We start from the raw sequence: 14,904 nt of genomic DNA on the forward strand, positions 1-14,904 counted from the left end.
TCATGGATGTTTGACAAACATCCATTGATGTTCCATTGAAAAATTAGCGCATTAATTTTAAATTAGTTAATTTAAAATTTAAAATGTTTTCCTCTCAGCCATCCTTTTTTCCTCTTCTTTTCAATTTTTCAAACAGCTTCGTGTTCGATAAGTATGTCATTGCTTGTGTAGCTCCCAGCCTCAAATCGGAGACCATTGAAGCCACGGATGACAATGCAACGGGCATGGATTGGCAGTTGATTTAGGTGCTGATTGAGAGGCGGGAACCTGGGAGACCACCACAATAGGAGTCACACCAGTCACCGCCTCAGGCAGGGGGGAAACAGGCCCCCCGTGCGGTTTTTTGTAGCCGCTGTTGTTTGGAGACCACCTCAGATGTAGGAGGCTTGAGAGCCTCTACAGAAAACTCCAAAACAATCACTTTCTTTGCACCATCATCTGATAGGTTGTGCACACACTTGAACCTCTGATTTAGTAGCTGTCTTCCTTTGGACAAATGCATTTTTGCTCATGGTTGACTTATTACCTGGAGGCTGTATCTTTATCAATGGTTTTGTAAATTCCTTATGAGTGAGAGACTTCATTTTATTTTCCATTATTCTCTCAATCATGATGGCTAATATGGGCAAAAATTTGCTGAGAAGCTGGTCTGTATCAATAGCAGTTTGAGCAGGAACTGCAGCTGCAGCCTGAGCATAAGTTGTTTCTCTAGGCTTGCAAGCGCTTACAACCTTTTCTGCCTCAAAGTAGCTCATCTTCTGCAAGGTTTTGACTTCCTGTACGGCTACCTGATCTTTGTAAACAGGACAGTCTCTAGATCTGCATGAATGCTGTCCTTTACAGTTTACACAGGAAGGAGGATCCTTGCATGGTTCCCCTTCATGGATTTCTTCACCACACATGCATATTTATAGCCCTCACATTGAGCAGCCGTGTGGCCAAAACGTTGACACCTGAAACATCTCATTGGTTGCAGCACAAAAGCCCGCACATCCAATCAGTGTATTCCTGCATGCACTTTCTCCGGCAGAGTTGGTTTGTTGAACAGAAGGGACATGAGAGGCAGACGGAAGAACTTAACTGTTTCTCCTCATGTTCAGCCTTCAGGCATTCAATCACTCCTTGAGGTGTCAACTCTTCTACAATTTCCTGCTCCATACAATTGAGTAGATCCCAACAAACCACAACACCCTTTGAGGTATTTAGGGTGCTGTGTGGAACAACTCGTACAGAAAACTCACCTATTTTCTTTAGCCCAAGGATCTTCTGTGATTGATTGTCGTTAGTCATCTCTACATGAAGTCTGTTATAAGTTTTCCAGATTTCCTTCACTGGTACTAAAGCACAATCAATCATCTCTCCAACGATAAGAAAAGGACTTACTCTCAAAAAATGACTATCCTCTCTGCTAATTACCAGATTATTTTGGTTTAGCAAAACTATTTTTGTATAGAGCTCTCTGTAAACTCTCTGCCTCCGTTTCCATTCTTCCTGTGTCATAGCTCTTTCTCAGTTTCACCTCAGGTTCTAGAGGAGGGTGTTTACATGAACATTCCGTCAGATTTGATGATTGTTCAATTTGCATGATTTTCAATCCCTTCTGTAGCAAAGCTAGCTACTGGAGTACACCCCCACTACAGGACTACCAACCCTGGAGCTCTGCTCCGGTAATCTGGTAGAACTGGCATATTTCCTGGCAGATAGCAAATGCACAATCTCTGCACTGACTCCAGGTCCCTACACAACAAATTTTTCAGGGCTACCATACACCAACATACACGGGCATCTTAGCTACAAGCTTTCCATTGCGGGGAACATGTGAACAGCAGAAGGACCTCTGTTACACCTACAATCACTTCGATCCTGGCCGCCACATCACCAGTTTTAAAAATGATACGAATCCATTTCCATAATCATTTTAATTTCCATATCTGCAGGTGGCTGAAAATCCAGTCCTTGTAGAACGGCCTGTAGGTGGAATAAGACCAAAGAAAATCCCATCTCATCTTAGATGGAAAATTCCATCTGGGGCTCCGAGTGTTACATTAGCCAGCATTATGAAGAGTACTTATGCCTGGATGATTATGGTTGCTGCCCTGGATGTAGAACGTAGATGTTATGTTAAGGACATTGGGATTATGTACCTCAGGGCAACTGCTTTATTATTATTATTTTTGTTTATTAGATATTTTATTATTTGGTTATTAGGTTTGTATGCTGGTTTAAATATTTCTTTATTGCAAGTTTTAGTAATGTTTTCAATGTTATTAATAGTATATAAATACTTTTTGTATATTTTACACTCTTTTGTGTCTTATTATGTAGTGGTAGTAAGGTAGTTATTATTTTGATCTGATAGTTTATTTTTATAATTTATTGTTAATTAAATTAGTATTATATCAATTTTCAACTGCTACATGTTTTACAATGTTTATTTCATTATTTAAGTTTTTTATAGTGTATATTTGATTGCTCTATTAATCACAATTTTATAAGTGTTAATTTTATGAGTCTGCGGGTGATGTGATGCTTTATGAATTATTATTATATTATTAGATTAGGTTTACTAAATACTGATATTTCAATTTGGTTGTCTGTTTATTTCAATATTGATCTAAAAAATTTAACATTCTATTATTATCTAATTTAAAAGTGAATTTTAAATTTTCATTATAAGAATTTGATTTTATAATATTAGATGTTCATTGTTTAATACCAGGTTATATATAATGAGAACATCATCAACATACCATGTCCATATTAAACTTTATGTGTATGAATGTACATGTATACTTTTTCTTTTTTTTTTCCCTGGGCGCATAATAAAGTGTCAAAATCAGAGCCCAAAGATGATATTTATATAATAAACAAATAAATATTTAAAAAATCTAAACAACAGTAATATAAAAAACATAGCAATAGCATAGATGGAAAACATCTACGACATACGCAAAAAGCGAAATAAACCCATAATATTAAAAGCAAAATGAAATGTAACATTAAAACTTTAATTTAAAGGAACAAAATTGTCATCTGACATATGCCGCATAACATAGACAAAAAAAAAAAGAAAAAAAAATACGAATTAAAATTTTTGAACCCAGATGCATGGCCCTAAGAAATCTTCAGACATTCATTCAATAACATCAATAAATTGTTGAAGATATTTTGAATGGAAGTCCCTTGTTTAAACTTCAACATGATGCTGCATAACAGACACAGTCCAAAATGATGTGGTGTATCATTAGTTGGCAATTGCAGAAAGCACAGACAGGTGCATTCAGTTTGATTCAATGCCATGTACTAATATACTCTCAGAAAAGTACTTTTATGAAAAATTAAAGTAAGAGGCGTCTTATTCCAATATTCTGTAATTCATTCAACAATACACAGTACCCTGGCCACTCTGCCTTTGGGTCTGATGGAGTTCTTGGTAAGTGTGTGATATGTGTTTCTGTGTTGTGTGATAGTATGTGTGTATGGTTGTGCTGTGCTGTGTTCTTGTGTGAATGGTTGTGCGGTGTGTGAGTACTTGGTGATTGTTGGCGCAGTATGGTGTAGCGTATGACTGAGTATGAAGGCGATACCCCCCCCCCTCCTGATGAAATGCTTTGTTAGCAGTACTAGGAAGGGGTGAGGGTAGCCAGAGGTGGAGGTTTGGTTAATAGTTTGCAGTAAGGTGAGCTGACAAGGGAGAGCTCGTGGCTCGCTGGATTACTGCCTTACCCAGTTTACGGTGGGCCATGGGGGGGTACAGAGCATACCTTCATAAGTACAGCCTCGACGATGAACAGACCTGCCTGATATGCGAGGAGGGAATGCCATACCACATGTTCTTCCACTGTCCAAGATACGAAGGACCTAGGACAGAGCTACTTGATACACTAGGCAGGGAAGTGATGTTCCAGCCTGAGGAGCTGATGGACATAATGATAGAAAAGAAAGGAAACTGAAAGGCGATCACTATGTATGTGAAAATCATGATGAGAGACCTCCGAGCATCGGAGCAGTCACAAAACAATAGGCAGCATCAGAGGGTGCGGGGGTGGACAGGTTTACGAGTGAGTGACTAAGGGGTCCCCCGTGCATGTGGGGGTCGCTTTGACGTGAAGAGGCTGCAGACACTCCGCTCCCATATCTGATGGTGTCTGCATGTAATAATTATCAGGAGTATGTATGTGTGCCTGGTTAATTTATTATGTAAGTTTGCTGTACTGATATTATGATGTAATGTTATTTTTTTTTTAGTATTTTGCTTTTGGTCTTTATGGTCTTGGGCTAATTCCCTGTTTCTTGGGGCCTCATTGTAGTATGAAGTATTTTGTATTCACTGTGAGGTTTTGCTGTTTGGTACATTTTTACTGCTGTCCAAGGTATGCATTTTTTAAAAATATTATTGTGAGACTTGTTTTCTTGAGTTTTTCTTCTCATGCATTTGTATATATTGTGTGACTTTTTTCTTTGTATGTAGTTTCATAATCTGTTTTCTGTATCATGATGTATCTTGTTTGCTGTTGCTTTTCTGTGACTGAAGTGTTTTTTTATATTCCTATTATAATGTGACTGCACTATGATGTATAAGTGTGAGTGGACATGTAACCCCTTCCAGAAGGAATGCTTAGTTAGCAGTTCCAGGAAGGGTGGTAGCCAGGGGTGGCGGTTTAGTCAGTATTGCGCAGGTTAATAATATATGCATATTATTATAATATATGCATATTTACATATGCATATTAATAACATCTTGCGGCACATGTTAGCGAGCCCAACACTGCTTAGGTGTCTGTAAATGGGATTCCCCACCTCTTTAAGGAAAAAAAAAAGTAGTGCGCAGGTATACATAAAAGAAGATGTGATACAGCAGAAGGTGGTTGTTAAAATGCATTCACCCTAACAAGTATGTGACACAATTTCTTTCTGGTTATGGTGCCTTCTGAGACAGACTTCAGCAATCTGGCCTGGTGGATTCAGGTACGTGTCCGAATTGTGGGCAACTAGATGACACATACCATGTAATTTACAGATGCGCAAAATACAAACTTTTGCACACAGAGACTATTTGTCGGCTTGACATAGATGTCTGAGAATTGAAAAAACCAGGCCAAATGGGTAATCATTGAAAATTTCATCAGCTACCTGGCAAGAGAATGAATTGCCGAGGGAATTCCAGAGTTCCACCTGATCTTTCCTTTGTTTTGGTTTTGTTGTTCTTGTGTTATAAGGTTTGATGTTTTTGTAGTGTTTTGTTTATTTAGTTTTATTTTCAAGTTTATTTTTATTTAAGTTTTCTGTTGTTATGGTTGTGTGTTGAACTGAACTTCTAACCTATCGGGTTAGTTGTGTTTTTAATTTCAGTTTCTTCATGTCACTCAGTCTTGTTTAAGACTCGACATAGATGTGTTTTGTTTTAAGGAATTCATTTTCTAATAGTACACCGATGGGAATATCACATGAGGTATTCGCACCAGTGGCATCCTGACTGAAGCAAAAACAAGGCAGAGTGATGCCTTTTGCCGGGGTTCTGAAGATGACCTCCAGTAAAGCCCAGAAGGGCTAGGTGCAGAGGGAATGGTGTGGCAACTGAAACTGCCACATGGAGGATGTCTCTCCCTATAGGATCAGGATGCTTTTTCTCAAACTATACAAAATGAAATCCAGGGAACACTGTAAAACAATTTATTTAGGTTTACCAACCATATTTTTACACTATTATTATTTTTGCTGTAATAACTGCTTTAGATTTACCAATAAAATGTATATTTCTTAATCTCTCAATGTTACCAAATCATAAGAACTAAATTATGTACTTTAAATAAATTATAATTCTATTTCCTTTAAATATATTATTTTTCATCTTTTATCTAGTTTACAGATAATGAAATAGTGTATTTTGTTTTTTTTTAATTACTGTGTTAGTAAATACTAAAAAAAATTCAGTGTAAATCTTTTTTACAATAATTGTTTATAACAGAGTACATTAATTAAAAATCTAATTCACTTTAATTTTGCTAGTTTTTACACGGTCAATAGTATTACCTAAAATAATTACACTAGAAGTGTTCATTCCATTTTTATTACATGTAGTATATATCACATAAATTCAACTGCCATAAGACAGGGAGGGGGATTATGAGCAAATTTTCATTCTGTTTTATGTAGCATTAAGCATTCTGTTTTATGTAGCATAAAATAATTACACTAGAAGTGTTCATTTCCATTTTTATTACATGTAGTATATATCACATAAATTCAACTGCCATAAGACAGGGAGGGGGATTATGAGCAAATTTTCATTCTGTTTTATGTAGCATTCTCATTACAATATATTTTCTCTTAATTAGAGAGAAAATGTGTTTTCATACTGGTAACATAAACTATTCTAATCAATAACAATATTTTACTATATTTTATCATGAAACTAAAGACTTTAATAGATACTTCAAGTTAGTAATTCTACACAAAAATTTACATATGCTAGAAAATTACTGATTATGAAGTGATCTTTTAGATTTGTGTCCTGAACGAACAATTAGTAAAATTAAAAAAAATTACTAATTATATAAAAGTATGTTTAATAAGTATTTGAACTCTTTCATAATTTATCTAAACTAATAAATTTAAAAAATTTGATCATGTACTTAAGTATGATAGCAAGTAGTGTCTTCAATCTAGCCAGAAAATGCCAGGGTACTTCCAATTTATTTAATATGTTATGATGAAATTAAAGAACAATTTTTAACATTTACATCAGTTTTGCAGTTTTGAAAAGTACTGCTGAATACAGAGTAGAAGTCAAAGGTCCGTGATATATGAAGAAAACAATGCACATTGTGGTCTGCAACTGATAATTCCAATAATAAGCTTTTATGATGTTCTGATAGTTCAGTAAATATATGTGAGCAGAACACAAAAGAAATGTTAATGAGCATGTAATTAACTTACATGTAAATAATACAGGAACTGATTTATATAACCTTCTTTTCAATAAAATAACTAAATCTAAACACTTACTCTATCAATAGCTTTTCCAACTTTTGACACAGTGCTATGCAGATCTCTATGCTCAGTGGCAAGGCGCTGTATTGTTTCACGGACTCTATTCATCGCCTGTCTGACTATAACACTTTGTGCTGGAGTTAATTCATGATCTGGAGGACCTGAAAAATATATATTTATAAAATTAAATAAGGCTCAAAAGACAAAATAAATATTTAATACAGAATGCTCAAACCCTCACTTAGAAAAAGTAAGAATAAAATTTCTAAATTACAAAGAACATGATAAATACAAACTACAAAATAATAATAGCATTTAAAAGAATGGAAAAAGGGCAAATAAAAAAAAAACAAAAAAGAATGAATAGCATGTTAAAAGAATGAAAAGAAGTGGTTTCATATCAAGATTCAACTCTGTTTTAGGGAAAGAAGTGAAAAATGTACAATAAATTATCGTTATCAATATAATTTATAATGAACTGTAACTCAAATTATAAACTATTCTAATTCCTAAAATCCTGAATATGGGCAGATCAGGTGTTGTCAAAGTCTAATTCAGACACTTCTGTAAAATTTTAACAAACTAACATAGGATAGCACAGCAGTCCAATGATAGCCATGCATTTCTCTCAAACTCCCTGCCAATGCAACTTAGCAATACTACGAAAATACCTATTCACTAATTGTACTTGGTGAATATTGCTTGAAACAAATCAAAACCCATTATTTATCAAATAATACTCCTAACTATATATAAAAAAAAAAAACACTGCAGAACTTGCCTTACATTTTTGTTAAGGATTTTTCAAGCCATTATTATCAGACACCAATAAAACAAATAATGTTTAGGAAAAAATACATAGGAAAAAAAATTCATTGTTATTAAAACATAATTTGTTTTTACTTATTTTAGTGTTAATAGGTGATGATTTGAATGATGTAATAACTCAGTTTTACATACAGCTCAAAAAAAAAAAAATTCATGCAAGGCTCAAAAATCATTGTACATAAAAAAAATATTTGACAAGCAAAAACATCTGTAAACTTTTTTAAAAATATTATCAATAACAATGTAAATAAAAAGTGCTAAAAATAATAAAATTAAAATAAAGAGTAAAAGTTTAACTGTCCTCCCAATAAAATTTATTTTAAAATAAAAAGTAAATAAAATATCAATTGATAGAATGTTATCATCCCTATTGACTGTTTAAACTTCAACTTAAGGACAAATTCTCAAAACTTAATCAATTTTGTTTACAATCCATTATTGCATCAGTTCAAAACATAGCATAAACTATGTTATCCACATGGGTCAAAGAAGATGGAAAAATAGCTCTACCAGCAAAAAATAACTTTGATTGCTTTGTAAATCAGCACTTATCTCAAGAGTGGAATTGTAAGAAATATTGTCAATGCTTTCCATGTAAGAGAAATTATTTGATGTCTTCAAAAAACTTCTGCACTGGTGATCATTGCACGACATTGAATGTCAATACATGTCTGTTTTGAATATTACTTTGTAAATTTTAGTACCAAAATATGCCAAAGTGCTCTGAAATGATTTCTTCATACAGTCAATAATTTCCATGTTAGTTTTCATTCCCTTGTTTATGATTTTAATGTGTAGTGTAATTTTTCAGGCTAATTCAAAGAAGATACAGATTTCAGATTTTTCTAACTACAAATGACAGAAATACATCACTGGACAGAGGAAAGTTCAAAGTTTTAAAAGCTCAACTATTAATTTCATTCTACGTCACACAACATCAATGATTTTGTTTACAGAGAAATGGCAACACAATAGAAGTCACTTTATGTGCTGCAATTTGTGAAGAGTAAATTATTCAAGTGCTACATAAATTCTGCCATCGATTCAATAAATAGCCACCTCATCATAAACAAATTTATAAGTAGCATACAAAAATCATATAAGATGGCTGAATATCCAAACTGAAAAACATTGGTAGTCTTGGTATGTCAGATGAAAATGTTGAGCGTGTGTGATCTGTGTTTACACAGAACCTTGGAAAATTCACAACACAAGCAAACTTTGAACTTGAAGTACCTCAAACAGTATGGGATATTTTTTCAAACTTTGTTGCAATAAGTGCATCAGAAGGGTGAATTTTCAGTTTCAGTTAAGGAAGAGAGTATGTTGCACTGATGTAATGATTTTGAAAATAATATTGCTTTCAATATTTTTTTGGGGATTTTCTCAGTTTTCTATCATCACCGAATCATGTACTTAAACCACTCATTCTCAAAGTGGGTGATAGTGCTCCCTTGTGGGTGCTGGAGACCTTTAGGGGGGTGGTAGAAGGCCTACAAAAAATTGGGAGTATTCAATTCAGGTGGTCTTGGAAGGCGATAGCCGATTAAAAAAAAAAAATGCAAAAATTATGTTTTTCCTGATACTTCAAAATAAAATCTAAGTTTCAACTCAGAAATAGGTTATGCCACATTTAAAAACAATAATTGCAATTGCTGTTTTTAAGATTGCAATTATTATTTTTAACAGATGGCAAGTTTAAAAATTTTGGGGGTGCTAGAAGATTTTTGATCCTTAATGTGGGCTGTGAGCGAAGTTTGAGAATTAATGACTTAAAGTAAAGCTTTCTTGAAAACTACAGCTCCATTTATGTATAAATTAAATATGCTAGATCACACCACATACAAATTTTATTGAAAGTACATTTTACAAAGGTTTTTTCCAAGATATTTTTTGATACTTTTCTTTTTATTTCAAATATTAAGCTAATTATTTTACATTTTTTTGTCTGTATTATTGTTGTTATAATTTAAAAAATAATATTTATTAAACAATACATTTAAAAATAATTAGCTTAATATTTCATATATACTTAAATGGAGTATAGTTTTGATGAAAGCATTAGTTTAATTGCACGATTTAATTTAATAGTACCAATATAACCCTGTTTTTTGGCTCTAACTTCGGTTCCTGTAAACCAATTTGCCTGAAATTCAATACAGTTCTACTCCCAATAGGTTTACATCACACCACCAAATTTCATCAAAATCTGTTACGATATGCGTCTAATAGAGCGGATGAAAAAATCTTACATATGCATTCATTTGTATACAAACATGGGGCCAGTAGTGATTTCCAAAATTCCAAAAAAGATTTTGTTCATTGTCTGTGGCTTCCCAGGTCACCAGTCCTAACATCCAGCAATTTTTATCTGTGGGGGTATCATCTATGCCTGCTTTCCTTCAAGATCTAAGGTACTGATTGTTGAAGGTGTGAATTCAATAATTAGAAACCGTATAATTCATATGCAGCAAGATGTGAAGAACCATTTTAACATTTATTGCTAAAACATGGTCCTCGCTATTGGGTACACACTAAATCAAGTCAACCCCCTCTAAATTTCAACCTTCCTCTAGTTATATGTAATATGTATTTTTCTGTTATATTTTATAAGAAATAAAATGTTTAAATCAACTTCTTTTTTAACAACCCTACATAATGAAAACAAATAAGAAATCTTGTCAATATTTTGAGATGGCTAACAAATTATTAATAATGACTAATTATCAAATGTTTATTTCAATTCTATCAGTTTAGAATGGTATCATTAGACTTTACATATCTTTATATCCTTCAGAAGTTTCTTACAGAGTTTCTTTAAAATAAAATTGTGCAACAAATTTACAAGGGTAAATCAAATATAAACAGGATTTTGTTTTTAAAAATAATTTTATTGTAAAATAAAAGGCAAATATAATTTATTTTTCTACATAGTTTTCTGCTTTAGAAATACATATTTCCCAGCGAGAAGGACGGTTTTTTATCACAGCATAATAGAATGAAGCTGGTTGTGTCAGGAGCCAATTGTGCCCAAATCCCTCCATGCTCTCATCATCTTAAAATCGTTCCCCTCCTGAAGCTTCTTTAAGTGGCCCAAACAAATGAAAATCGCAAGGCAATAGAACCAGGCTGTAGGGAGGATGAGCAAGTTGAGTCCAGTGCATTTCTTCTAGTTTTGAGATCGTTAGAGCTGCGGAATGGGGGCCTGGCATTGTCATGGAGGAGATGGCCTCTTGAACCAGTTGGTCTCGTCTTTTGCAGCAATATGTAGCCCTCACCTCGTTCAACAGCTCGCAGTAATAAGCAGCACTGATTGTGTGTCGCTCATGCAAAAAATCAATGAGCAAAATGCCTCACCGGTCAAAAACAACAGTTGAACCTTGGCAGCTGACAGTCGAGTCTTGGTTTTCATTGGGGCTACCTCCCTTTTCCACCACCACACCATAATGGCTTGTTTCAACAGGGGTGAGTAGTGGTGGACCTCACATTTCATCGGAGGTGACAATCAGACTAAAAACCTTCTTTCACAAACTTTGCAATAAGCCTCTGGCAGACCTCCAAACATCACAACTTTTGATCTGCGGTCAAAAGGCAAGGGACCCATCAGGCACACAGTTTACGGAACTGTAGGTCATTTGTGATGATCACTTGACAGCTCCCAAAACTTATTCTGACCTGTTCTGCAATTTCAGATACTCTAACCCATCAATTGTCTTCAAGAATGTCTCAAACCACACGAATGTTTTATCTGTAATGCTGGTCCGAAGATGGCTGATTTTCCACTCATACATGTCTTTCCTTCAACTCTTTATTACGGGCAAACACAAAAATAATTGACAATGTTTGGTCCCCGAACTGTGCAGTCAATCTCTGAAAATTTCTATCGCTCGAACTCCTTCACAAGCAAGAAATCTTATAATTAAGAGTTGCACAGTGGAGGGGTGCACCTGTTGCTCCAACTGTTTGGGAGTCTGGAAAGGCCAGCTCTCTCCACTCCTAAAGGCCTCAACCAAGCATATTAGAAGTGCAAGCCCAATCCTACCACGCGTAGACACTCAGGAACAAAAATCCTGTTTATATTTGATTTGCCCTCATAATCTGTTTTCATTGGCTTGCATCAGTAATCATGACTTTACAAATATAAATCCTGAAATACAAGATTTTTTAAATCTCATTTATATAACCAGGTCAGACCGACACAATTTTTATTTTTAACCACTTCATCATGTTTCTCATTAATACATGTTACTTACTGTAACTTATCTTCAAGCTTCATAAGCTGTATAAATGCACATGAGAAAACTGATACAACCATAACTCAAACTTAATTTAACACATACTTCATACTGAAACAAATTAAGACTTTGAATCTTTTAAACGCATTATAATTTCTTAACTTTAAAAAAAAAATCAATAAATGTGTGCATGAACACACATTTGTTAACAATAATCTCATTTGTAAATGAAATTACTGTTTTAGCATACTGCTTGTATAGCTATGCAGCTAATACAAAGTGACATTCAGTTTGTACATAAGGGTTGTCAGTTTACAAAACAAACTAACTTGTGGTGAATCACGTTATAGGACATCTAAGCCTGATGAAAGGGATATTTAACAACATATGCGATCCAATGTAAAAGAATCACTTAGTGGAGCTAATTATTTTATTTAACGATGACTAAGTAGTTTTCGTAAAGTTATGTTAATGAAGCACAAAGTGACACTAAATATTTTCAAAAACTTTAATTTATGTGAAAATAAGTTTGATGTTAAAGTTAAATCAGTTAGGGTAGGCAATTACTGAATATATAAACGTAGATTTAAAAACTTTTTTCAATCAGGAAGGGATTGAACTTGAGATCACTGCACCTTATACACCTGAACAAAACAATAAATCAGAACAAAATATGCACACAATAATTGAAAGTGCTTGATCAACGATAGTCAGAAAAAGTTCCATTATTTCTATGGACTGAAGCTGTAAAAATGGCTGTTTATATATTAAACATAACAACTGTTCAAGCTCCTGACTCCACGCCATACAAGCTGTGGATAGGAAAAGAAGCTTCTCTCATACAATTAAAGGTTTTTAACTCTGAACAACATATACATATTCCTGACCAATTACAAAAGGAATTACAACTAAAAAGGAAAATTTAATTCTTGTTGGCTATGAAAAAAAATCTACCAATGTAGACTTTACGATTCAATTTTGAAAACAATTAAAATATCTAGAAATGTAATCTTTAATGAAAAATTTAATATTCCTACCAGTTTTTAAACCAAATCATGCAATTCAAATTTTGAATGAACAAGACAATCATCCAAAAGAAAAGAGGACAGAAAAGGAAACAACAGAAAATAAACAACAAGAAATGTCTGAAAATAAATATAGCAAGAAATATATAGTCTGCATTTCAAGACAATATTGTTCAAGTGAACAATACTTTCTTCACCCTAAAGATGCCATTCATTGACCTAAATACTACGAAGTCGACTACTCAGACTTGCATACTCCTTTAACTTATACAAAGATTATGAGCTCCACTCAATCTTAACAGTGGAAAGATGTGATTCAACAAGAAATAAAATAACTTGAAAAAACAATACATGGGAAGCAGTTACCAAAAAACAAGAAAATCGTTGTATCTAAGTGGGTTTTTAAAATAAAATATTTCCCTAATGGTAATATTAAACAATTAACAATGGTTAAGTTTTATTAGTTATCAGTTAAACATTATAAACCAAGGCTGTGTGCTAAAAGACTCACACTAGTGGAGGGAGTAGATTTGAGACTTACTCACCAACCTTGCATTTTAACACCCAACCTTGCATTTTAACACAAAACCTTGCAATTTGAGTTGTTGTAGCCAATACAGTTTACAAGATATTCAAAATTAAACAGTTTGGCATATAAACAGCAATTTTATGGTAAAATTCATGTGGAAATTTACACAGAGTCTTCTCCTGTATTAGTTCAGGAGAATAGTCAAATTTTTAGGCTTTGTAAGGCACTACATGGTACAAAGCAAGCATCTAGACGTTGAAACAAAACCTTTATTCACTTTCTTATATGTTTTAGTTTTAAATAAGGAGTTGAGGTCCTTGTGTTTTCCTCGGTATGCTTGAAGAGCAATAAGTATAGTTAGTATTGTACGTTGACAATATGCCCTGTTAATGTGTAAAGATAAAAATATTTTGAAGAAGATTACAACATAACTTTGAGGGTACTGTTTCTAAGCCAGGTCAGTTTATTGACCAAAAAATAGAAATGAATAACAATGGCTTTATTTTTATTCATTCTGTAAGTTATATTAAAAGATTTCTAAGGAGTTTTAACTTTGACATCAATCCAATTAGTACACCAGCAGATCCTAGCACCATACTTTCATTAAAAGGAGTTCCACTATGGAACAGTACCATATTGTGAAGCTAACAGGTCATTCATGTTTCTTACCATAACAACTCATCCTATTATGTAAGCAGTGAATAATTTCAGCAGACATCAGGCAGATTCTAGACTAGTTCACTGGAATGTGATAAAACAAATTTTTTAATACCTGAATAAAACTTTACAATAAGACATTAGTTCTTTTTCGGAATCCGACAGCCACTTTCAATTTTTTGAAGTATGCTTACATAATTTTAATCTTTTAGATTTTTAAAAATTTTACCATCAGCAGAGAAATAATAAATGCAATCTAACCAAACTTAACCTACACTCATTAATCAAGGTTAGCAAGCGAAACAAGCGTAGGTTAAATTTAGTTAGATTATATTTATAATTTATATTGGGACTTTAGATCTTAAAAAATAAAAATTATGTAAGTGCAATGTAAAAAAATTGAAAAAAGTGGCAGATGGATTTTGAAAAAGAACAAAGGCATTAAGGATGCTTCGAAAACAAATGAATCTCTAAAAGTAAAAGAATATACAGATGATTTTGCAGGAAATCTCGACACTATGATCAACATCAGGCAATGAGTCCTTGATTGGTGATTGTGCTTTAACCTGGTCCAGTGGACAACTTGTGTGTCTACTTTTACAACCAAGTCAGAGTGTATCGCAGTATCAACTGCAGT

General features: G+C 33.6%; 1 protein-coding gene across 1 annotated transcript in view; it reads right to left on the reverse strand.

Annotated features, from left to right (window-relative positions):
• The window catches only part of Sou (required for meiotic nuclear division 5 protein souji), an 84,237-nt gene that overhangs the window by 56,248 nt on the left and 13,085 nt on the right, over window positions 1-14,904 (reverse strand). Inside the window, exon 2 of the mRNA XM_075367345.1 lies at window positions 7,009-7,154. Within this exon, the coding sequence (XP_075223460.1) occupies window positions 7,009-7,154 (146 nt within the window). The remainder of the gene's footprint in view (window positions 1-7,008; window positions 7,155-14,904) is intronic.

Source organism: Lycorma delicatula, chromosome 5, assembly GCF_047948215.1.
Source record: "Lycorma delicatula isolate Av1 chromosome 5, ASM4794821v1, whole genome shotgun sequence".
Lineage (NCBI taxonomy): Eukaryota > Metazoa > Arthropoda > Insecta > Hemiptera > Fulgoridae > Lycorma > Lycorma delicatula.